Raw genomic sequence first — 24,136 nt, 5'->3', positions numbered from 1 at the left:
TGCTCTTAGAGCCTCAGCACTAATGGGCTAGGTTTAAGTATTCTTTACACATATGTTTAACCAAGTTTTAGTGCATTCTTGAAATTCCTTTCCACATCTCAGCCAATATTCTGTAAACAGGATTTAGCTTTCACAGTCTTACGGCTTGCTGGCATTTCATCATTTTTGTTTTATGTACAAGTGATTTAGAACCTGTTGCAAGTGTGATAATACTGTGGGTAAAATGATTTCATTTTAATTTGCATTTCTTGGTTTCCGTTTGAAATTCATGTCCTCTTCCATCTGTGTTATGTTGTAATTAACTTTCATTTGTCTCAAAGCTATGCTTAATAATTTTTATTAATTGTTCACTGTAATAAGAACTAAATATTACAGTTTGTTACAAGACCAGAGAGCACAGGAATTTATCTTGTAATCTGTGCGAGAAGTCTAATGCCACCTGTCATCAGCACTGACTTTACTTCACATGGTCCTAATGGGACATTTCTCTGTCACGTGTAGTGCCTGATGAGGATTGAATTGGGTCAAAACATAGAATGAAGAGTAATCTGTAAGGCTTGCTTGTCAGGGTGTGGAAATGATAAAATTATACTCATAAGTTTACTGTGGTAGCTTATCCAAGAGCTCAGAAACCTTGAGTATCCTCACATGTTTAGTCCATGAGCTTACTTATGCACCTTTTTAAAGATTTTATGAGCAAAGCAATTTTGGTTTTTTTAGGGGGGGCAAAGCTTTGTCCCTGTGTTCTCAGTGATATTATGTCACGACTTGGTCATTTCACACACATGCTGCAGCCCTGGTTTTGTTCAGGTTCATGCCTGATGGAGCTGCTTGTAAGAATGTGAGTGTCTCACTCACTAAGCTTAGACAGCTGCCTGCGCCCATATCATGAAACAGGTACTTGTTTGGTGATTGCACAATGAGCATGTGGGTGTTTTGGGTCCTGCCTCTTGCTCACTCAGGTCCAGGCAATAGTCTTGTCTAAATCAAGTGAATTTCCAGTAGGGATAACATGTATGACTCAGATTTTCTCCTGTTGTGTTGCATGTGTGATGGTGCACCTGTGGACAATGTGTCAACATGAGTCCCTCCACATTGTCCACTATTCATGTGTGGAAAAAAACACACGGTATCAGTGATTTATTTATTGAGGGAACTGGTGTCCGTTTTTTTAAGGCAGTTCATGAAAATGCTTAAAAAAAAGCACCTTATCACAGCAAACAGGAGCTATATATGTACAGGAACAGGAAGCACAACAGTATATAGAGAGCAGCAGATGCAAACTGTTGCCTTGTATTTTTGCAGTGTAAGGCCAGTGTAGCTCTTTCTTGTTCAGTCCCATAGTGAAGATGCTTAGTTGACCTCGTCTTGTGACACAGTTTGAGCGTTAACTCCTCCATGTAACCTAAGGTTGACCACAAAACACACACGTACACACACACACCGCCAGACACTAATCATGATTGAATTTCAAATATTGCATGCTCTTTGAAATTTGGCTGCTACTGCTGCAAGTGGTCCATTTACCAATCTGCTTATTGTACTTTGGCTTAGTAATGGCAAAATAATCTTCACGGTTTGGCTGATGCATTGGTCTTCGCTTTTCTGACACAAGGTAAAAAGTGAAGAAGTCACACTGCTTCTTAGTAAAGCTTTAGCTTCTCAAATTAACCCCAACTAATAATACAGAAAATGCAGGTGAGTGAACTTTCTTCTAATTGTTTCAAATATGTTTGAAACATTCCAAATATTTATTATTTTTAGCACACTATTTAATATTCACAACACCGTACTCACTAGTCTGTGTCCTCTAATCTAGAATGACTTGTACTAAGAAAGAGGTAGGCATGTATCGAACCATTCGGTGACAGTCGGCACCTCTAATCCTTTAATTTTGTCACACGTGGAAAATGACCTTTCTCAATAATTGTATTCATGTTGATAATTCTTCATGCAGTCAGTGGCAGTAAGCAGAAGTGTTTTTATTGGCTTCCTACATTGATGCACCATTTGGTTTAAATTATGAATTTGTATGCACTTAAGTTCACGTCGAGCCTATCGCACCTCTTGTATTCTGGAAATAAATTCACTTTCTCCTTTTTTTTTTTTTCTCACTACACTTCATATGACAAAAATTGCAAAATACAGCTTGTTCGATGTTTTTCATCTTATCAGTTGTGGCATTGTTGCTTGATGACCTCTGTGCCATCAAAACAACATTTCAAATTTCTTGTCTCTTTAAAAAAGAAATGGTGTGCTTCTTTTCCTATGGGAGGTTTTTGTGTGCGTCTCTCTGTGTGCACGGCCTCGCTCTTATCGTGAGCTGTAACATTCTCCTGTGGCCTGGTTCCTGCCCTGTTTCTCCCCCTTGTAGCTGCCAAAACTCTTCAGATCTTTAACATTGAGATGAAGAGCAAGATGAAGGCGCACACCATGACCGACGATGTTACCTTTTGGAAGTGGATCTCTCTTAACACAGTTGCACTTGTGACTGACAATGCCGTCTACCATTGGAGCATGGAGGGTGACTCACAGCCTGTGAAAGTCTTTGACCGGCACTCTAGCCTGGCAGGCTGCCAGATCATCAACTACCGCACTGATGCCAAGCAGAAGTGGCTCCTGCTCATCGGCATCTCAGCTCAGGTAGTTTGTTCTGCATGTGTTCTGGTTTAACAAAAAACAAAGCCAAGGTTCGTAATCTATGGTCGAAGCACGTCAGTCACAAGGAATATGCAGTCATAATTACCTTATGCATGTTTATATCTATCATTCTGGGGGGGTTTGTTTTTTCTTTCAGCAAAATCGAGTGGTGGGAGCCATGCAGCTGTACTCTGTTGAGAGAAAAGTTTCTCAGCCCATTGAAGGCCATGCTGCCAGCTTCGCCCAGTTTAAGATAGAAGGGAATGCAGAAGAGTCAACTCTGTTCTGCTTTGCTGTCAGAGGCCAGGCTGGAGGGAAGGTGACTGGTTTTTACAAACACAATTGTGAACAGTGATTTCTCTCGTATGGTTTTGTTACAAATGTTTTGTCCTCATCATAGTTGCACATCATTGAAGTGGGAACCCCACCAACTGGTAACCAGCCATTTCCTAAGAAAGCAGTGGATGTCTTCTTCCCTCCAGAAGCCCAGAATGACTTCCCTGTAGCCATGCAGGTATGTTTGTGTGACTGAGCAGCTGGCTTTAACAAACTGAAATCAGTAGCATGAAAGGAAGTACTAGGTTGGCAAAACTGCAGTTTATCAGTGTTTTAAAAGACCAGTTTGGCTGATGTGTGGTGATGTTTTTGTTTTTTAATTGTTCATAATTTCTTTTACTGACAAGGAAATCTCTGTTAGAATAACTTTCTTTATAGAGCGCCAAATCACAATAACAGTTGTCTCCGGGTGCTTAACCACCAAACCACTTGTCCACCAAATAGTGATGTACAACAAACATCAGCCACTATGGTTGCTAAATGTCATCTTATTTGCTGGTAGGCCCATATTTTTCATCATGGCTGGTCATCCGTGTATCTTACACACTTTCAAAAGCAAGTCTCTGATTTCTGTAGACGTCCCTGACCTCACTGAACTCAGAAATACACTTTGAGTAGGTACTGTTTTGGTGATGTTTCAGATAGCAATGCACAGCTTTATGTAACATCACTAAATTGGTTTTTGACAGATAAGCTCAAAGCACAATGTGGTTTTCCTCATTACCAAATATGGCTACATCCATCTCTATGACTTGGAGACTGGCACCTGCATCTACATGAACCGCATCAGTGGAGAGACCATCTTTGTCACCGCTCCACATGAGGCCACCTCAGGCATCATTGGGGTCAACAGGAAGGGGCAGGTAAGAATGTCACGATGTGCTAATTCTAACTGCTCATGGAAATTAAAGTGATGCCTGGAGTTGCTGTCTTGTTCATGTCAAAACGGAACGTGCAACCATATATTTTCCACTCAGTTTCCTAAAAATCTGTATAAAATATATCATAACATCTTAATTTATAGTTCAATTTTACTATTTAAATCTTGTTTCATCTCTAGTCCTAGTAATATCCAGCAAATATGACGCTGGGCAACAACAAACATCAGCTGACAGCAGCATCTCTTTGTTTGTCTGTTGTCATCAGGCAGGTTCACTTTGCCAGGAGTCATTATAAATAATCCAAGGTGTAGTGTTTCACAAACAGAAAGCAGCGACTGTTGCGTCTTACTGCTTTTCTGAAGCAGAACCAGAGAAGAGAACTGGATACAGCTAGCCGATGAATAATGATCCAGCCAGGCCACACACCACATGAATAATTGAGCGCAGAGAGGAAAGCTGATCTCAGACTGTGACAGATCTCACAGTCTGCCTGTGTGTGTGTGTGTACGTGTGTGTGTGTGTGTGTGTGTGCGTGCGTGCGTGCGTGTGTGTACGTGTGTGTGTGTGTGTGTGTCACAAGCACACAGAGACAGTGATCTGAGAGAGAATAGGCCGCTGTCTGCGCCACTTACTGATTCTGGTTAACTGGGTTGGTTACCAGCAAAATTAGTAATTGGATACTGACTAATAAATTACTCCAGTGCTATATACTTCTATCAAGTAGCCAGGTGAAAGGAAAATTGGTCTCAACTAGACTAGCAGCATAATGTTCACCGGGGGCGGTTAAATCAACATGACCATATTTTTATGGAAATGTCGGGTAGTAGAAAAACATCATTATTACCTCATAAACATTTCAGGTGGGAAAACATTACATTATCATACAGTGCTAAGATATTGAGCTCATGAATGTAAAATCAGTGAGTGCATGAGGAGAGTATCCTGGCCTGTCAGTGACATGCATTGATTATAGGTGTAGCACTGAACTGCTGCACAGAAACCCGACAGGGGTGGAGGAGGTAACATGGAGAATTTAAATGACAGAGTACGGGTGGAAAAAGGCCCATGTCCCATCAGCGTGTGATGCAGAGTGGGAAGCACATCCTGGTGCTCTCTGTCAGTGTAGATCCTCTCGGTAGTGTCTGCCTGAAATGAGCTTTGCTATTTGTTCTTGGTGGATCTGTCTCAACTAGGTTTATCACTTGATACTTGATATTTTTTTCCTAGCATTTAGGAACAAAATGTTAGGCCACCCTGGGGTTAGTGTGCAGGCTGGTCTCCCTCATGATAGTAATTATCGGACTTTAATATCAGCCTCTACAAGCGTACTCTCCTCTGGACACATGTAGTGCGCACTGAGCAGAACACAGGATGAACACTAGGAAACCTTTTGTTAAACTCCTTTTCCTCCTTTTTTGTTTATTTACATGTATTTACATTTCCACATTACTTCCATTTAGTCCAGTAACATTATAGTAAGTGATCCTGCTTGAGTAGTTGCCAGACTTCACACACAAGCCCTGTGTTACACTGAGCCACTAAAATAACATTTGCATTCAGCACCCATATCCCAGTGCTAGACGGAGTTTAATTTCATTGCACATACTTAAATTTAACATGTTGACTACTGATTTATTTATTTTTGGTTACCTGACAAAAGTGTATTGAATCATGCCTCTGTGGTCATAATGTATCTAAGATGAGTTCAAGTACAAAAGACTGTTTTTCCAATCAACGTTTCATTGTGTATTTGACCAAATCTGTGAATCTGTTCCACATGCCTGACATAAACTTCACAGATTGACTTGGACTTTAAAAATGTCTTTTCCTGTGGCACAGGTTCTGTCTGTCTGTGTGGAAGAGGAAAACATCATTCCCTACATCACCAACGTGCTGCAGAATCCAGATCTGGCTCTCCGCTTAGCTGTCCGCAACAACCTCACGGGAGCCGAAGAGCTGTTTGCACGCAAGTTCAACAACCTGTTTGCTGCTGGCAACTACTCCGATGCCGCCAAGGTTGCTGCTAATGCACCAAAGGTACATTAGTGACTTCCATGGTCTTTTACTGCCCGTTTTGTCTTTTATCATTGCTTTATGGCTTTTCTCATATTCTGCTGACATTTCTTCACTCAGGGCATCCTGCGCACTCCAGATACCATCCGTCGTTTCCAGAGTGTTCCCACTCAGCCTGGCCAAACCTCCCCCTTGCTGCAATACTTTGGTATCCTGTTAGACCAGGGTCAGCTCAATAAGTTTGAGTCCCTGGAGCTTTGCAGGCCTGTCCTCCAGCAGGGGCGAAAGCAGCTTTTGGAAAAGTGGTTGAAGGAAGACAAGGTACTGTACATCCATCTAAGCGCCAGCTCGCAGGAAGTCGCTCTTCCTGAGCTGCCTGTTATGTTTACACAACTTGCCTGTTATCTTGGATCAAGCAGGATCACGTGATATGCAAGGAATTTAGGAAGTCCCCTTCAGAAACTTTGAATCTACAAATTCTCCATGGTTAAGAAAAAAGTGAATTATGCATTTGAGTTGATTTTCATTCACTTAATATTTGCTATATTTTCTATATCAGTGGAGAACCAATCCCAACAGTCTTAGAGAGGTCCATCAAGAGTCCATCAAAGTGTTAATACTATAATCTAGATCAGATCTCTAATCCCTAAACCTAACCAAGGAAGGAAAAAAGAAACTAAAATCCGGCAGAACAGCTTGTGATAAAAGACCGAAACAGCCTGTGAAGGCACACAACAATGTGTCCCGCTGGGAAAGTTTCTGCCTTTCCTCAGCCATCCCTCAAGACTTTATTTGAAGCAGTGCATTGTCAGGGATTGTAACATCTAGTCCTTTTACTGAAACGGTGTTAAGATTATTTTATTGTCATACACTTATTATTTGCATTTAAACAATGTTTTTTTTTTTGGTTGTTGTCTTTTTCATAATTGTCTCTCTTAAACGTCTGATGCTTCTTGTGTATTCCAGTTGGAGTGTTCTGAAGAACTGGGTGACTTGGTGAAGGCGGTGGATCCTACCTTGGCTCTCAGTGTGTACCTGAGGGCCAACGTTCCCAACAAGGTCATTCAGTGCTTTGCAGAGACTGGTCAGTTTCCTAAGATTGTCCTGTACGCCAAAAAGGTATGTCTAAGATTGCACTTGGCCATTACTTTTAATTATCTGTACTCTGGATTTTATTTATTTTTTAATCTAGTTTAATGAAATTGGTTCTGACCATTAAGTGGAGTGGAGAGAGCTTGTTGGTTATTGTAGCATTTTCTTTCTTTGTTCCAGGTCGGCTACACACCAGACTGGATCTTTCTGCTCAGGAATGTGATGCGGATCAATCCAGAACAGGGCCTGCAGTTCGCACAGATGCTAGTCCAAGATGAAGAGCCACTGGCTGACATTACACAGGTAGGATATGAAGGATATGTAGTGATGCAGTATGTTTTTATTTTTGATACAGTAGTTCAACAGAGTTATTATTTTATTTTGAAATTGTGTTATGTGACCTTGAGGTCACTTAATTATCACTTTCTCTGTGATTAACCAGTCAGCCTGAAATTGTCCCAGAATGTAAACAAATAGAATTTTTAAGTGCAGAATGAGTTTACAGCTACAACAGTTACAATGCAGACTTTATTTGCAGTAGGCATGGCTGCAAACCGTATATGTGTGAAGTTGGAGAAGCATGCGCTTTCTTAAGTGAGTGAATGAATAAAACATGCTTCATGTTGTTTTCATGTTTATTTGTCAAGTACTTGGTAACAAATAAACAACTGACCAATACAAAGGACAATAGTCGTTGTTGTGCTCTGGAGCCTCCGTGATCTCAGTGTTAGGGGCACATTAAGCAGTTCTCTGGCTGCCGCAGGTTCTGGTCAGTGTTTCTCTAGCTAGCAACAGAGCAACAAGGACTGCTGTCACCAGCTGCAGTTCAAGAAGGTGGAGTTAGCTGTATTTGGCCACAGAACCAGAGCCTCTCTGGGATGGCCTGAGAAAGACATTGAGGACCACTACAACAACAACCCGGCCACACAGCAAGGAGTGCAGGACAAGAAGGGTAGCTGGGTAGCATTAGCCGAACTTTCAAAATAAAGGCACGGGTGTTTCAGTAGTAAATTGAAAAGGATGTCATCATTCTGTTAGGCAGAAATGACAACTAAAAAAAAAATACTATTTGGTGTTTATTATTGTGTCATATACTTATGCCTGCCTACTTCAGTGTGGAAAACACTGAATAAGTTTATTGAGCATAAGTATTAGAGATGGCACGACACCACTTTTTTATGTCCAATACCGATATCATAAATTTGGATATCTGCCGATACCGATATGACTCTGATATAGTGTGTTTTTTAATCAATAAAACTGTTTGTTTGTTTTTTTAATATTTTGTTCATACTCAAGTTTAAAAAAACCCACTAAAGCTATTCTGTTAAACCTGTATGCAAAAAATACACTGCACCCAAAATATTTCATAGTTCAGCAATAATGAGCTAATAAACTTAAACCTGCACCATCCTCCCTATTCTGGTATTTTAAAGAGTATTTAGAATCAGAATCAGAAAGGGGTTTATTGCCAAATGTTGAGCAGGTTTACAACATTAGGAAATTGCTGCGGTGCTTCAGTGCAAACATACTGTCATAAATTGCGCTTAAATAGACATGAAAAAAATAGAAGTTCATGCCCTATCGGCCCCCCTGGCTAAACTTTGCTAGATCCGCCCCTGCACAGTTACGTCAGCTGTAGAAAAAGATCCTCGAGTAGAAAGTAATATTAAATACATTCTAACAACAGCTGATCAAGCTTAAACGTGCTGCTGCTGTTTATCTGCTGGTTTCCTCTTTCTGGTGCAAAGTGGGCCAAAAACAAACGAGAGACGGACTCGCGACAGAAAAGCCGATCAGCTGATCATTGATCAGTTTCATGATTGAAGTAGCAGCAGGAGAGAGACAGAGAGAGGCAGTCGCTCCATATATCGGTTGTTAAGCTTAACGCTGGAATGCTTTACAAACACTCAGAGATGGACTTACACACTTGCTTTACTCCTCTCTGGGATCACTTCCTCTGAGATGCTGGTTTGGTAGCGAGGCTCCAAATGCTCAACCAGACCGCCGACAGGTCTCGCACGCCACAGCCTCTCTATCACGTGACGCGTACTGGTCCGACGTGCTACGGTTATGAGCAGAGTTACGCCGTGTCGCAAGTTTTGTGAGGTGCTTTTTTGATATTTAATGGATCGGGCTACATTTTGTTTTTTATTTCTCTTCGATATCCGATCCAGTAATTTAGGTCAGTATCGGATCGATACGTAATATCGATCGGTCCATCCCTAATAAGTATATAATATACTAGTTTATAATGGTGGAAAACACTGAACAAGTTTGAGCACACATTTATGTTTCTAAATCTTGCCTTTCACATGGTATAAAGGAAATTCACCTCTTTACTTCCTGCCTGTGCATAACCTCCGTGCTGCAAATGTCAACCGCTAACACAGCTCGTGTTCCTAAAGTGCAACAGAGCAGCTGATAGGAACACAAATCATTGCATCACAGGCGGGCTTTTTTTTTTTTTTTTAAACGGTTACTGTATTCAGACAACTTTCACTTGTCATTGCAACTTGTCTAAAAGCTTTAGAGAACTGTGTGGGCTGCATTCCTCACATTTAATCCTTTAAGTGGTGCCGAACATTAGACTGCTGACAAGAATGTTGGGTTTATATCAAAGGTAAAAGCTGCAGTAAATAAGTGCTACCATATTTGATACAAACAGGCCTTTTTGTTGTTTTTTTTTAATACTTCTCAGCTGTACAAGTGTAGTCTAATTTTTGGTTTATTTCTTACCTGTGGTTCTGTTTTTGTCCAGATTGTGGATGTGTTTATGGAGTACAACCTGATTCAGCAGTGCACATCATTCCTTCTGGATGCCCTGAAAAACAACAGACCCTCAGAAGGACCTCTCCAGACTCGCCTGCTGGAGATGAACCTCATGCATGCACCACAGGTAGACCAATATGCACACACTGGAATAAATGAAATGAATCCATTTGTTAAGCATGAATCACTGTTTTCTAATGATTCGTCTCATGGTGTAGGTTGCTGATGCAATCCTGGGCAACCAGATGTTCACCAACTATGATCGTGCCCACATTGCCCAGCTGTGTGAGAAAGCTGGACTCCTGCAAAGAGCACTCGAGCACTACACTGACCTGTATGACATCAAGCGTGCTGTGGTGCACACACACCTGCTCAACCCAGAGGTAGGCTTCACTTACCTACACAGTCAAAGTGTTTTCCCATCTGGCAAATGTGTCATTGCTTGTTGTAGATTGTACAGCCTCTGAATTAACTTTTTTTTTTCCCCCACACAACCTCCAGTGGTTGGTGAACTACTTTGGCTCGTTGTCAGTGGAAGATTCTCTGGAGTGCCTCAGGGCCATGCTCTCAGCTAACATCCGCCAGAACCTGCAGATCTGCGTCCAGGTGGCGTCCAAGTACCATGAACAGCTCACCACACAGGCTCTCACTGAACTCTTTGAGTCCTTCAAGAGCTTTGAAGGTGAGACATAAAAATTCATTCTTAACATTCTTTATTATATCAGTAATCCATAATCCAGCCAATACAAATAGCTCACTTGTACCTACTGCTCAACATGGTTTTTAGGGTTTTCCATTAGATGGTAGTACCTGCTACCAGGTACTTCTTTAATACCTACTTGACCGGGGTTCCAAGCAATCTGAATGTGTGACGTCAGCAGACTACATGCCACTGCTTGGCATGTAGTCACAATGAGTCATGAAAGCATCTCCTTCACCAACATCAAAATTGCCATTTTTGAAACCCAGTAATAAGGGACAAGCATTTTAGATGGTACTCGATTATCAGGGAAAACGAGACGATCTGAGTAGGTACTAATAGAAAAGGGCTGTAATGAAACTGATGGGAAACCCAGTTCAGTTAATGAGGAAGTATTGAAAAGTCATTGAAATAGTCATGATTTGTTTGCATCAGTTTGACTGAAATATTTCTGTAAGAAGACTAGCTGCTGGAAAAGCATTTGGCTCGTCTCTGTTTCGTTACCGTTGCTATTACCTCCTAACCCTGTACTTGGATAGATGTTGCTCAGCTGTCAGTCAGGCCAGAACAGAGGCAGGACGATCGATAAATAGTGCAGGATGCTCTAGAGGTGAACTAGTGCAGCTCATCTGTAGTGACTGGAGTAATAGAGCATAAAGGTGCGGTAAACTAATTGGGGAAGAACAATATTTTAATGTCAGCAATGTCCCTATCCACATGGATCCCATTTGAAGCTTAATTTTAACTGTGTGTTCCCCTCAGGTTTGTTCTATTTCCTGGGCTCTATTGTAAACTTCAGTCAGGATCCTGAAGTTCACTTCAAATACATCCAAGCTGCCTGCAAGACGGGCCAGATCAAAGAGGTGGAAAGGATCTGCAGAGAGAGCAACTGCTACGATCCTGAGCGTGTCAAGAACTTCCTCAAGGTAGTGACAGGGATGACTGGAGCGATCAAACACTGACACAAGCAGCTTTTATGACTTTGACTCTTTAATTGTTGTTATTCTTTTACCCTCGCCCGTTATATCTCAGTTGGTTCCTACTGGTGCTTGTTTGTAAACTGTAACGCTGTCAGAACTTTATCAGTAGTTATATGAATTTAATGTTGGTTGATCAAAAGTTTAAACTCTCCTGAAATCTCTATTTTATAATCAGACGTTGCTTACAGTGCTTAGTCTGTCTTTATATTCTATAGAAAAGCCAAGCTGCACACATTGACAGTTTACCTGTATTTGTTGCAAATTGTTCAACCAGCAGTCCTGATGGCAGTCAATTATCTTTTGTCCTTTTCCTCTTTTGTCTTTGGAATGGCAGGACATGTATCAGGTAAATCTATTCCTCCCCACAGTGCAGGATTCATTCCCTGCTTTTCTTTCACCCCTTTCCCATTATTTTCAGACACATGATTGAAACTGGGATTTGTATGGAGGCGTATATGTTTATACACCACAGTCCATACACCTGCTGGGGTGTATCTATGTGTAGCCACTGATCTATTAACTTTACGTAGTCGTAGTCATTCATTGGCTCTTGTGTGTGCAGGTAACGGTGACCGTGTTAGGCTCCTTTACTTCACATTTAAACACAGAAAGTGTCGGTTTGTGTTGTGTGTAATCTTGTAAGGAGCTTTTTTTCTAGTGCAGCATGTTGTTGGATAGTCGTGTCAAGATGCACAATCCCAGTTTTGTTTTTTAAATCCTGTGGATGGCAGCAGTGTGTCAGTACTGCTTAGTGAGAACTGGCATCTCTGCTTATTAGTATGAAGGAGGTTTATTGTTCTTTAGTGCGAAACACACACGTTGTTTTCAATAGTTTGACCATCCCTTTAGCCTCCCTAGCTAACAAAGCCAAGACGCTTGATTTTGTTTCTATGTGGTTTTTTAACTGATTAAGTCCTGGTACTTTTAAATAACAGACATTTTTTGGTGATTATAATTATAGAGGGCAGAAACCAAACCAATCTAAACATTCGCCTGTGTACAGATTCACTGACTACACTCTTCCCCATTACTGTGATGCACAGGAAGCCAAACTAACTGACCAGCTCCCACTCATCATCGTCTGTGACCGTTTCGACTTTGTCCACGACCTGGTCCTCTACCTGTACCGCAACAACCTGCAGAAATACATTGAGATCTATGTTCAGAAGGTAAGAGTCAACACAGAGACATTTAGTTTTCAGAGCACGGTTCATTCACAGATCAAGGAGAGATTTATTGTGAAACCTTTGCTTAGGTAAATCCGAGCCGTCTGCCTGTGGTGGTTGGTGGCCTCTTAGATGTGGACTGCTCTGAGGATGTCATCAAGAGTCTGATCCTGGTTGTCAGAGGACAGTTTTCCACGGATGAACTGGTCGCTGAGGTGGAAAAGAGGAACAGGTGCTGCACACATTCAACTTATGTTATTTTCTAAAACATAATAAATTTTTACCTGACACTTATTCTTCAGTGTAATTCAGGGAGCTGTATGGACGTTAACGAGTGAATATCAGGAGGGAAACTGTGATGCAGATGTTTACGGCTCCTTTTGGAGCTGGCTTTTGTCAAAAAACCTTTTTTTAATCATTTGAAATAAAAATTTATATATACATATATATGATTTATATTTGTATAATTGTATTACTCATCGTTTACAGCTTACTGAAACTAGATTTGACCCAAGCGTCAAAGCTGTATACGTAGCCAGGGATAGTTCTGACGTCCGCTGTCCTTGCAGGCTGAAGCTGCTCCTGCCCTGGCTCGAGTCTCGTATCCATGAAGGCTGTGAAGAGCCAGCAACCCACAATGCTCTGGCCAAGATCTACATTGACAGCAACAACAACCCTGAACGCTTCCTGAGGGAAAACCCTTACTATGACAGCCGTGTGGTGGGAAAGTACTGTGAGAAGAGAGACCCCCATTTGGCATGTGTAGCTTATGAGAGAGGACAGTGTGACCAGGAGCTGATCAATGTGAGCAAGACGATTTGATGCCACCAGTCCAAGTTTCAGCCAATCCAGTTCTGTTGTTGTGAACTTAACTGTAGCACAAAGCACTGTAATTCTTTCTTTCTTCCGTCAGGTCTGCAATGAGAACTCCCTTTTCAAAAGCTTGTCTCGCTACCTTGTACGACGCAGAGACCCTGACCTGTGGGCCAGTGTGCTGCTGGAGACCAATCCCTACAGGCGACCACTTATTGATCAGGTACGCACACGAGTTCTGTGGGTTTTTAATCTCCCTGCCCGCCAGCACTGCTTCTCTAAGCTTACTTACTTTGTGCTGTCAGGTGGTGCAGACAGCACTGTCAGAAACCCAGGACCCAGAGGAGGTTTCGGTCACAGTCAAGGCTTTCATGACTGCTGACTTGCCCAACGAGCTCATTGAGCTGCTGGAGAAGATTGTGTTGGATAACTCAGTCTTCAGTGAACACAGGTGCTGTAGTGCTGTACTGTTTATCCAGAGTTATTTTAAAACTGCACAGAAATCCTGATCTTTTTCTTTCTCACACAGAAATCTGCAGAACCTGTTGATCTTGACGGCCATCAAGGCTGACCGTACTCGAGTGATGGAATATATCAGCAGGCTAGATAACTATGATGCCCCTGACATCGCAAACATTGCCATCAGTAATGAGCTCTTTGAGGAGGCCTTTGCCATCTTTAAAAAGTTTGATGTCAACACCTCTGCTGTGCAGGTCTGTTCTTATTTTCTCGACACTTGGACAAATAATCGTATTACCTGAAGAAGGTTTGATATTACTTCCTGTCTGCCTCCTGCCCCACAGGTGCTGATCGAGCATATTGGCAACTTGGACCGAGCCTATGAGTTTGCAGAGCGCTGCAATGAGCCCGCTGTGTGGAGCCAGCTGGCCAAGGCTCAGCTGCAGAAGGGCCTTGTTAAGGAAGCCATTGATTCCTACATCAAGGCTGACGACCCCTCTGCGTACATGGAGGTGGTACAGGCTGCTGATACGAGTGGTACGCAGAATGATCTCACTAAATTAGAGCAGGTTTCAGTGAAGGCTGTTAGTTGTGTGCTCGTGCCACTTTAATTGAAAGCAATTAATCAATCAATCAATTACATCGACTGTGTTATCGGGTCTTAGATGGCAGCCTGTGCAGTAGCTTTGCTTGTGCAGCAGATATGAAAGGATTACTGTGAAAACAGAGCAACAGCCTCATTAATGTAAATATGTTGCAGGTAACTGGGAGGACTTGGTCAAATTCCTGCAGATGGCTCGTAAGAAGGCCCGCGAATCCTACGTAGAGACCGAGCTGATCTTTGCTTTGGCCAAAACCAACCGCCTTGCTGAACTTGAGGAGTTCATCAATGGGCCCAATAATGCTCACATCCAACAGGTTGAGCTCACTCTCACGCAGAGTCACTCACGCTCTGACGAGCCGACGGGTCATCGATGAAATAATGTTTATTGTACTTTTTATTTGCTTTAGGTTGGTGACCGCTGCTATGATGAGAAAATGTATGAGGCCGCTAAACTGTTGTACAACAACGTTTCCAACTTTGGTCGTCTGGCTTCAACCCTGGTGCACCTCGGAGAGTACCAGGCTGCTGTGGACGGCGCCCGTAAGGCCAACAGCACCCGCACCTGGAAAGAGGTGTGCTTCGCCTGTGTGGATGGACAGGAGTTCAGACTGGCGCAGATGTGTGGTCTCCATATCGTAGTGCACGCCGATGAGCTGGAGGAGCTGATTAACTACTACCAAGTAAGAGATCGATGAGAAGCATTATTGTCCTTAAAATAAATTCAGAAGTTTGAAATCTGGCATAATGATTTTGAGGTGTGCAGCTCTCGTAGCTTAGCCCAAAAATGAGCAAACATTTGACGACCTCCCATCGCTGTTGTTCTCTCTCAGGACCGTGGTTACTTTGAGGAGTTGATTACCATGCTGGAGGCCGCCCTGGGCCTGGAGCGTGCTCACATGGGGATGTTCACAGAGCTGGCCATTCTCTATTCCAAGTTCAAGCCCCAGAAGATGAGGGAGCATCTGGAGCTCTTCTGGTCAAGAGTTAACATCCCAAAGGTCCTGAGAGCAGCAGAGCAGGCTCACCTGTGGGCCGAACTTGTCTTCCTGTATGACAAATACGAGGAGTACGACAACGCCATCATCACCATGATGAACCACCCGACAGATGCCTGGAAGGAGGGCCAGTTCAAAGACATCATCACCAAGGTACAGTTTAATTGGATATCACAATCACGACTTGTTTTTGTTTTTTTTCTTCCCAACAAGGATGCACAACGTTGACCGTTTGTGTCTTACATTAATGTAGCAGTAAAATCTTGGCTGGTCTGGTACGAGTCAAGCTAATTACAATTTTCCAGCAGTCTGCAAAAAACAGAAGCCAATACATTTATCTCCTAATGCAGTGTTTTGTTTTTATTAACAGATTTGTTTAGAAGCATGAAATCATTTCTTTGCTTCTGTGTGTGCTGTAGGTGGCCAACGTGGAGCTGTATTACAAAGCCACCCAGTTCTATCTGGAGTTCAAACCATTGTTACTGAACGATTTGCTTATAGTGCTTTCCCCCAGACTGGACCACTCACGCGCCGTCAACTTCTTCACCAAGGTACATGTTGTTCCATGTCATAATGATTCAGATGCATCAGGCTGGTTTCCTCTGTGGTTCAAACTGGGCTGAGCACTGAGCGCACTTGTGTGTTAACAGGTGAAACAGCTGCCTCTGGTCAAACCGTACCTACGGTCAGTACAGAACCACAACAACAAATCGGTCAACGAAGCACTTAACAACCTCTTCATCACAGAGGAGGACTATCAGGTGAGTAACTGTGGATTTAGTTCAATGTTCTGTTATTTCAAAAATACCCACCTCACGCTTTCATTTTCTGCGTACTCCTGCTAGGCACTGAGAACATCAATAGATGCCTACGATAACTTTGACAACATCTCACTGGCCCAGCGCTTGGAGAAGCACGAGCTGATTGAGTTCAGGAGAATCGCTGCCTACCTGTTTAAGGGCAACAACCGCTGGAAACAGAGCGTAGAGCTCTGCAAGAAGGACAAGCTTTATAAGGTGCCCCTTCCGTTTGAGTGCTCAGGTTAAGGTAAGCAGGTGTGTTGCACTCTTCCTGACCCTCTGTGTGCTGCCTCTCGCTCTGCAGGATGCCATGCAGTATGCTTCAGAATCCAAAGACACAGAGCTGGCAGAGGAGCTGCTGTCCTGGTTCCTGCAGGAGAACAAGAAGGAGTGTTTTGCCGCCTGCCTGTTCACTTGCTACGATCTGCTACGACCTGATGTGGTGCTGGAGACCTCCTGGAGGCACAACATCATGGACTTTTCTATGCCGTACTTCATTCAGGTCATGAGGGAGTACCTCAGCAAGGTGAGTCGGCTCTTCTCAAGTTTCCTGTTAGATGGTCACTCAAAAGATCTGAGGACACGTTGGCACACGAGGAATCCTCAGTGAAATAAAACTTGCACAATTTTGTCTGATTACATCTCCAGCCGACTCTGCCAGTTTGTTTTTTTTAAATGTTCATCTCCTGTGCTGCTCCTCTTCTCTTTCAGGTTAATGCAGTTAAGGAACAGGTGACAGTTTAAAGCTCTGTGTTTGATCAGCATTCAGTTTAGGAGATTGCAGCCTGGAGTGTGCATGGTTTTAGCTCTAATGCTCTTTGCGCACTCAAAAACTGATCAGTCGGTCAAACTGGTTTTGTAATTGTTGGGCAACTATTCATATAGGCTGTAATACAAAACTTGGTATAGCCGTAGCATGTAAGTATGTAAGTTTTATTATTCAGTATGTTGTTCAGTGGCGTCGACGCAGTGATTTGAAGCATTCCTGTGAAGTTGGGCGCGTCAACAATTATAAAAAATGATATACCGCATATCTAAAGTGCATTTACCTCCAGCTGTGTAACACTGTTGGGTTTTTGTGTTGCATTCTGATGCTTGGGACTTGATGCATGTGTGTTAACCAAAAACAAAGTCTTGCTCATACATACCTGCAGGCTGTTGGTTTGCCCGGCTTCATGCACAAGGCTTTGAACGATAGGAAGCACCTGAAGTAACTTGGCTCCGCCTCTAAATAAGCTGCGTCTTACTGCTGCAGCAGTGTGACACAAACAGCATGGGACACTCAGCAGCTTGGTCTCACTGCTTTTAATTAAAGGGCTGCTGTTTGTTACACTGCATGGACAAACTGAATGTGCACACGGGGTGTGGAAGTAAACTGCTGAGCAAGCCTTTATTGCTGTGTTTTAGAAACAACATGCATCCAGCTGCTGCTGCTTTCCCCTTTGGACCGTAGAAGTCCATTCTGCATATTGCTGCTAGCAGTTATCTGACTCACTGCTCAGAAAGGTTCCTCCTGCTCTCACTTGTATTCATGTATATTGCTGGTTGACAGGAACTGACTTATTTCCTGCCTCTGTGAGGCAGAAGCAGGGAAACACTGGACCATCATAGCAACCCCAGTCTCAGCATTTATGCCCAAAAAAGATGTTAAAACAACGACTGCTGTTTTCGACTGCAGAAGCCGTTACTGATCATTCACGTTTCATTAGTTGACTATTAAGAAATAAAGGGCAACAGCTTTTGCTACTAAACGTAACTGAGGATGTCATAAATGGTTGTATTTTTAAAATCATGCAAAATATGGCACTTTATTAACGTTTTTATTGCAGTTGGAAGTTCTCAGTTGCCTCTGTGGGTTCATGTGATCCCACATTGACACGTATGGTTGAGCTCGGGGCTCTGAGGGCTCGCACCATCTGCTGCAAGAGTCTGTTATTGTTAAGAGATCGTGTGTTGACCCCTACTTTTTTTTTCCTGACCTTGAACCGTGTAAGTTTCATTTTTAAGGGTTTCAGCGTTTTGCTAAATGTATTCATTTATTCTGTTTGCAGGTAGATAAACTTGAAACCTCAGAGTCTGTAAGGAAAGAGGAGGAGCAGGCAACAGAGACGCAACCCATCGTCTACGGTAACCTCAACGTCCACTTATCGTGATCAGTATCCAGGAGAACGCTTTGCTTTCTCGTCTTTCACTTTGTGGTTCCAGGGTCCTCTGTAGTCACTCGGTTTAATCACTGTGAATTCTTTAAGTCATGAAAGGTCCTGAAAACCTGGCTTTAACTTGTTGTTATACTTCTGATGACATAAAAACAAAACCAGCTTCCAGTCTAAGCTTTTAAATCTGAACGAGGAAACAAAAACAAATGTGCATGTGTGAAATGTTTCCTCTGTGTGTCGGCTCGCAGGAACACCCCAGCTGATGCTGACAGCAGGCCCAAGCGTCCCTGTGGCCCCTCAGCAAGCGTATGGCTACGGCTACCAGGCGCCCGCAGGATACGGTCAACCAGCAGCTCAGCCAGGCTTCGGCTATGGCATGTAAAGACCCCAGCTCCTTATCTCCACTTACAGGGTGGAGCTTCCATCCATCCATCCCCCACAGTCCTTCACCACACCATTACCCTCTCGCTCTGCCTTCAACAGGGAGAGAACAGCAACAAACTCGTCTTCATCTTTCTTTTGTTTTTAAACCTTTCTTTACCCCCCTTAAACTGCCATGAAGGACTCAGTTTTTTTTCTGTTGTCAAACGAAAGGTTTGAATCACAAAGATTTAATTTCCTCACATTCCGTATTGACTACATTAATTTTTCTTATGTTTATTTTATTTGAATGGGAAATGGTTTATGTACAATGGGAGGGTTGGTTTGTGGGAAGAGCTGGTCTTCTCCAAAAAAAGAAAAAAAAAAACCACACAAACACACAAAGGTCTGTTGTGAAGCATCTGGTTTGCACTCTGTAGTGAGAAGAAATAATGTAGAACCGCTTCCTTTTGATGTGCGTGAGCAGCTTCTTCTTTCAGACTGTAAAATGCATTTAATTATTGTATATTCAGACACATGGCCGCTGCTTCCGTCCCCACAATCCTGAAACACTACGCTGTCCCATTAATGCCCCAAACTCAAACTTCAGGGCTGGTTTGATGAAGAAAATCCCAGAAGAGTATTTTACGTACAATTTACAGGAAAGTTTGGTTCTTTCCAGCAAAGCCTATGCAGAAAAACATTTACTTCCAGATGACATGTCTATGTGCTTTACACACGGCTTTAATGTGGGACGATTCCAGCTTAGGAGGGGCTGCAGACCTGTTTGTGCTCGACTAACAACCCCCCCCCCCTCCCTTTATGCTGTGGTTTGTTTCTGCAGGAGACATTTGTCAAACTTTATTCTCCTGTTTGATTAGATTGAATGTTAAGTTGAACTCCTCTAAATCAGAAACAATATCACAACACTTGTGGGATTGTGAAGGTTTTTTTTCTTAAGGCTTGTGTGTGTGTATACAGGAAATCAATCATTAACTCCTTTGAACTTATATTCTTATCTCAATTACCTTAGATTTAAATTGTGCACTTAAGATACTTGATTGTGCATAATCAGGATCATAATGAATGAAACAGCGGTTTTGTTTTCCACTTAAAAAATAAAATAAAGGCTTCTTGTTTGTCAAGAAAAGTGTGACCGTGTCTTGCATGTGCTGTAACAAACTCTCACAGTTCTGATGGGGGTGATGACAGTGACATATATTTTTGTCTCTACTACAACCGTAACGATCAGTGATTGCTAAATCTGAAGTCCCAAACGTGATGCAGGTGCAGTACAAAACCTTTGTTGAAGAGAGGAAATGTGTAGGAACTCGTTGCGCACGTTACTGGACGACCCTGAATGTTCTTCTGTTTGTTTTGAGACATTTCGTTTTCTGTGGCTGGCTAACAAGTGCTTGTGTGCGTGCTCGGTTTGTACTGCTATAAATGTTCAATATGGCACCCAGCTGCGAATATATTGTGTCATGTTTTGCCTCTAGGGGGTGCTATAGTAAAATAAAGCTCTATGCAAGTCATTTCAGCTATTATGCACTAAAACCGGCACTGCTTAAAAAATACTAAGGGACCACTTAAATTACAAATCCGCTCCCGATTAATAACATTCAATTTGAAATTCTATGCTGTCATCAGATGCACAAATAGCCGATGTTCCACAGGTTTTAATTGGATTCATGTCAGAGGAACGCGCTGGCCGCGAGGCCGAGCTTTGTCCATACCAGCAGGATCCCACTGCACCATCTAAAGGTCTGGCAGGCAGTCTCAGAGGTACATGCCTGTAGCTAACAGCAGTCAGGGTACCGCTGGCCAGCAAGTCTGTTTGGCCATCCAAGGATAAACCTCTCCAGACCATCAATGACCTTCTGCCAACTGGCTCATGTTGGATATTATTGCTGCTGGCGTAACTGTTCACCATGAGATCTCCAGACTTTGTTACAGGTGCTCAGTGTGAACCTGCAGTCATCTGTAAAGTGGAGGACCTGTTATCAGGTGAACGCCAGATGCACCGGGCTGTGAGGTCATCCCACGCTATGTCGCGATGTCACGCAATGAGTGTGTCCAGCAGTTCAGTCAGAAACATGCACAAGTAGGCTGCTGAAGGGGATTTTGTGGAGCTCTGCATTTAACTGACCTTGATGTAGTGGGATGATAAAGAGTCACCTTCGTTTTTTACAGTGTAGAAACATTGCTTATGATTAAAACGTGAACGTCTTTTCCCGACCCGGAAAACACGAGGTCAAGCAAAGAATCGCGGTGCTCAGACGATATGACTGCACTCACGTTAGACTACCTAATAATGTGGCAGCAGATGTTACTGTGTTTCATAAAAGTGGGCAGGCAGACGCAAAACGTTCAGGGCTGGAATTTTTAAATACGTAGCACAACAGTGAAACATTGGTTGTATTTACACACATGGCTCTGATCTGTAGCCTTAAACTCAGTTACATGAATGCAACCAATTGTCTTTATTTGGCACTTTTATAAACTCACATTTAAAGTGTTTCACACTGAAACGGCTTCATACGAAGCAGATTTTAATACAGCAGCGTTACGAACACTAATAGCGTGACATCATCTCCTTTCTAGTCGGCGCATCTTTCTTTACCTTCTAGAGGATTTGACCAGCTCATGATGACTGACCTGTAGACAAAAGCTTTTCTCATTTTAAACATGTTAAAAATAAGGTGATTTTCTGAACTGCTGTTCTGTAAAACCTCCACCTCTGCTTTGTAACTGTGGCTTTCATCAGCAGCACCCCATCAATTAGTTTTCTAGTTACAAATAAAAAAAACAAACCCAAAACATTATTTTATAGGAAAAAATAAATGCCATTGAGTCTCAGCACCATTGTGATGTTACATTCATTTAAGCTGCTCTGCTGCTTCAGTGCAACATCACAGTATGAGTGCCTACAAATCAATCTTCTCATTAGTAGTACATAATTTGGACAAAGGTTATTAAATCATCATATTTCTGAGCGTCCCGTTGATGTGAACTGCTCCGTGTCACTGAGCTATCACAGTAAAAGTACAAATGTGTCATTACTGAACTAAGCCCTGCAATAAAACTCCTGGTAGCTCAGCTGAAAGCTGGATCTCTAGTAGAGCTTCAAGTCTCCAGTGACACTGTCGATCAGATCGGCCAGGCCCGGGCCGACGCCCAGCACGGTGCGTGAGCCCGGTGCGATCTGTGTCCTTCCTGCATCCTGGATCAAGCTAACGGGAAGTCCCACTTCCTTGGCGCGGCCTAGCAGGTCAATCAGGGTGTCCTCGTCAGGCGCCTTCACCACCACTTTGGGCTGGCCACAGTATTCCCACTGTCTGAGCAGCTCAGGGTTCCTGCGTTGGACCTGCTTGTAAGCCGACACAGCAGCATGGGCACACTGGGCAGCAACTTTCCCTTTGCCCATCTTTAGGTCATTCCTGACCACCAGAATCATTTTGAACTCGCCTCCTTCTCCCATCACGCTTGCTTCTCCAGAGCCATTCCCTTTCAACAGACTTTTGGATGTTGCGCCAAAGCGGGCCCCAAGGCGCCAACCAAGAAGGAGCCCACAGCCAAGGCCAGCTGCTACACCCAAGACCAACGGGCCATATGACAAGTCCATACTTTAAACCTGGAAAAATCAGAAACAGGTTAGGGCTACACACACACACAGGAAATACACTGTAACTGCTCCAGAGGAGGTCTCTGAATAAATAAGTCTTCCCATTTTAACATAAAAAATGTCCATATTCAAATTTCCATTTTGCGCTGTAATTCGGGAACTTTGCTTCAAAGAGGTTCGAAGGCGGGTTTTTCTAACTGTCTGTGAAGGTTCTCAGTCATCCAGGTCATCGTAGTCAAAGGAGCTTGCAAAGAAAAGCGTCTGGACTTCTTTAAGTTACTTGAAGACGTTTCACCTCTCATCCGAGAAGCTTCTTCAGTTCTAAGGTCAAATATCTGGGACTCTCCACCATTTGACCTTAGAACTGAAGAAGCTTCTCGGATGAGAGGTGAAACGTCTTCAAGTAACTTAAAGAAGTCCAGACGCTTTTCTTTGCAAGCTCCTTTGACGTTTTTCTAACTGGTTCACGTGCTGTTCACGTGCTACACTCGCTGACTTTGAGCCTCCAGGTTACAAACACGTTTGAAAAGCAGGACTTCAGAATGACACGAACAGACGCACACGGTAGAAGAAAGGAGGAAACAGCAGGACCACACCGGTCACATTTCATACCTACTGCTCGGCAAGAAGAAACGTCTTCTGCCTCACTTCCCGTCGCTTGGTGATGACGTCACACAACAGCTGTTTCGTCTTTGTTAACGATGCTCCGAAGTTGCATGAAATGTACCAGCTTTATCCATCGTAATCTCTTTTAAACTATACACTGTACCTATTCAATCTCCTTGTTATATTTCATTTATTACTAATTTTTATTAAAATTATTATTTTAACTACCGTAACCAAACATTTCCCCAGGTATTTCTTATCTAGTCTGAAGTAAACTTGTGCTTTTTCTTTAATCAATAACCGAAAAAATTACGAAAACCAATTAGACAAAAATCAAACTGCGTGCATGTTCTTCAGAAACACATCTGCTGACGTCGTTAAGCCAACAGGAAGCGGTTTCGTTTGCACAGCTTTTGTTTGTTTGTTTGTTTTTTTTAATTTATTGAGCAATTGAAAATACAAACGGTCAAAGACGATGACAGTGATAACAATACAAATTACAACGAACAGTACAAAAGTACAAGAAATATAGAATTAGAGGAATTATGAATAATAGAAAAAAATACATTTAAAAACAAAACAGAAAATATTCACATGGCAGGCATTTAAATTTTGCGTAAAGGAGAGCAATGAAAAAATAAAATAAGATAAGTCAAAATAGCAGGAGACGGGCAATGCCCTGATAAATATTTTTGCCATATTTGCTCTTAGTCTTTTTAAGCAAAGAAAAAAATAACTTTAAATCATTAATAAAACAAAGAAGGCGTCGAGTTCCTCGATTTAGCACAATGGATATGATATTTACCCAACAGTATGATGATGTTAATAATGTCTGAGACACCCAAAGCTAGATGATCCATATAAGAAATAATATGACATAGTTCGAATGGTTCAGGATTCAAAGATTCAAAGTGTTTATTGTCACGTGTACAGAAGAAATAGCATTTCTCTGTGCAATGAAATTCTTCCTCTGCTGTCCAAACACAAATGCCAGGTTAGGTTGAAGGAACAAGATAAATAATGATAAAAATAATGAAAGATAAATAAATAAGTACAAAAATAAGTAAGTGAAGACAAGTGAGGTATGCAGATGTCGATGGATGTACAAAGGAGCTTAATGTGCAGAATAACTTAGTGG

The 24,136-nt window shown here is 42.5% G+C and overlaps 2 protein-coding genes across 4 annotated transcripts in view; one reads left to right on the top strand and one right to left on the bottom strand.

Moving 5' to 3' along the window:
* The window catches only part of cltca (clathrin, heavy chain a (Hc)), a 34,534-nt gene extending 14,622 nt beyond the window's left edge, over positions 1 to 19,912 (top strand). For both annotated transcript variants that reach the window (XM_005926814.3, XM_014335022.2), the window contains 28 exons: positions 2,375 to 2,643; positions 2,798 to 2,959; positions 3,041 to 3,154; positions 3,666 to 3,839; positions 5,697 to 5,894; positions 5,991 to 6,191; positions 6,837 to 6,989; positions 7,143 to 7,265; positions 9,724 to 9,861; positions 9,953 to 10,117; positions 10,236 to 10,416; positions 11,197 to 11,360; positions 12,458 to 12,583; positions 12,670 to 12,812; positions 13,150 to 13,384; positions 13,494 to 13,616; positions 13,699 to 13,844; positions 13,923 to 14,106; positions 14,197 to 14,389; positions 14,613 to 14,770; positions 14,864 to 15,136; positions 15,287 to 15,604; positions 15,871 to 16,002; positions 16,102 to 16,212; positions 16,297 to 16,467; positions 16,556 to 16,777; positions 18,303 to 18,378; positions 18,656 to 19,912. In XM_005926814.3, coding sequence (XP_005926876.1) covers positions 2,375 to 2,643; positions 2,798 to 2,959; positions 3,041 to 3,154; positions 3,666 to 3,839; positions 5,697 to 5,894; positions 5,991 to 6,191; positions 6,837 to 6,989; positions 7,143 to 7,265; positions 9,724 to 9,861; positions 9,953 to 10,117; positions 10,236 to 10,416; positions 11,197 to 11,360; positions 12,458 to 12,583; positions 12,670 to 12,812; positions 13,150 to 13,384; positions 13,494 to 13,616; positions 13,699 to 13,844; positions 13,923 to 14,106; positions 14,197 to 14,389; positions 14,613 to 14,770; positions 14,864 to 15,136; positions 15,287 to 15,604; positions 15,871 to 16,002; positions 16,102 to 16,212; positions 16,297 to 16,467; positions 16,556 to 16,777; positions 18,303 to 18,378; positions 18,656 to 18,789 — 4,787 coding nt within the window. In that variant the 3' untranslated portion in view covers positions 18,790 to 19,912. The remainder of the gene's footprint in view (positions 1 to 2,374; positions 2,644 to 2,797; positions 2,960 to 3,040; positions 3,155 to 3,665; positions 3,840 to 5,696; positions 5,895 to 5,990; positions 6,192 to 6,836; positions 6,990 to 7,142; positions 7,266 to 9,723; positions 9,862 to 9,952; positions 10,118 to 10,235; positions 10,417 to 11,196; positions 11,361 to 12,457; positions 12,584 to 12,669; positions 12,813 to 13,149; positions 13,385 to 13,493; positions 13,617 to 13,698; positions 13,845 to 13,922; positions 14,107 to 14,196; positions 14,390 to 14,612; positions 14,771 to 14,863; positions 15,137 to 15,286; positions 15,605 to 15,870; positions 16,003 to 16,101; positions 16,213 to 16,296; positions 16,468 to 16,555; positions 16,778 to 18,302; positions 18,379 to 18,655) is intronic.
* Positions 19,913 to 21,211: 1,299 nt separating this feature from the next.
* On the bottom strand, positions 21,212 to 23,120 carry ptrh2 (peptidyl-tRNA hydrolase 2). Of its 2 annotated transcripts, none has more exons than XM_005926812.2 (2): positions 23,005 to 23,120; positions 21,212 to 22,401 (listed from the first exon to the last, which is right to left on the bottom strand). In XM_005926812.2, exon 2 carries the CDS (start codon positions 22,390 to 22,392, stop codon positions 21,883 to 21,885), a length of 510 nt encoding a protein of 169 aa, XP_005926874.1. In that variant the 5' UTR covers positions 22,393 to 22,401; positions 23,005 to 23,120; the 3' UTR covers positions 21,212 to 21,882. The 2 variants fall into 2 exon arrangements, with proteins under 2 accessions (XP_005926874.1, XP_005926875.1); XM_005926813.3 differs by having other exon boundaries at positions 23,009 to 23,083.
* Positions 23,121 to 24,136: the final 1,016 nt, after the last annotated feature.

This window comes from Haplochromis burtoni, unplaced genomic scaffold (genome assembly GCF_018398535.1).
Source record: "Haplochromis burtoni strain Fernald_Lab_line unplaced genomic scaffold, NCSU_Asbu1 Contig_24, whole genome shotgun sequence".
In the NCBI taxonomy this organism is placed as follows: domain Eukaryota; kingdom Metazoa; phylum Chordata; class Actinopteri; order Cichliformes; family Cichlidae; genus Haplochromis; species Haplochromis burtoni.
Note: the sequence above shows the minus strand (reverse complement) of the source record. Positions and strands in the feature narration are given on the sequence as shown.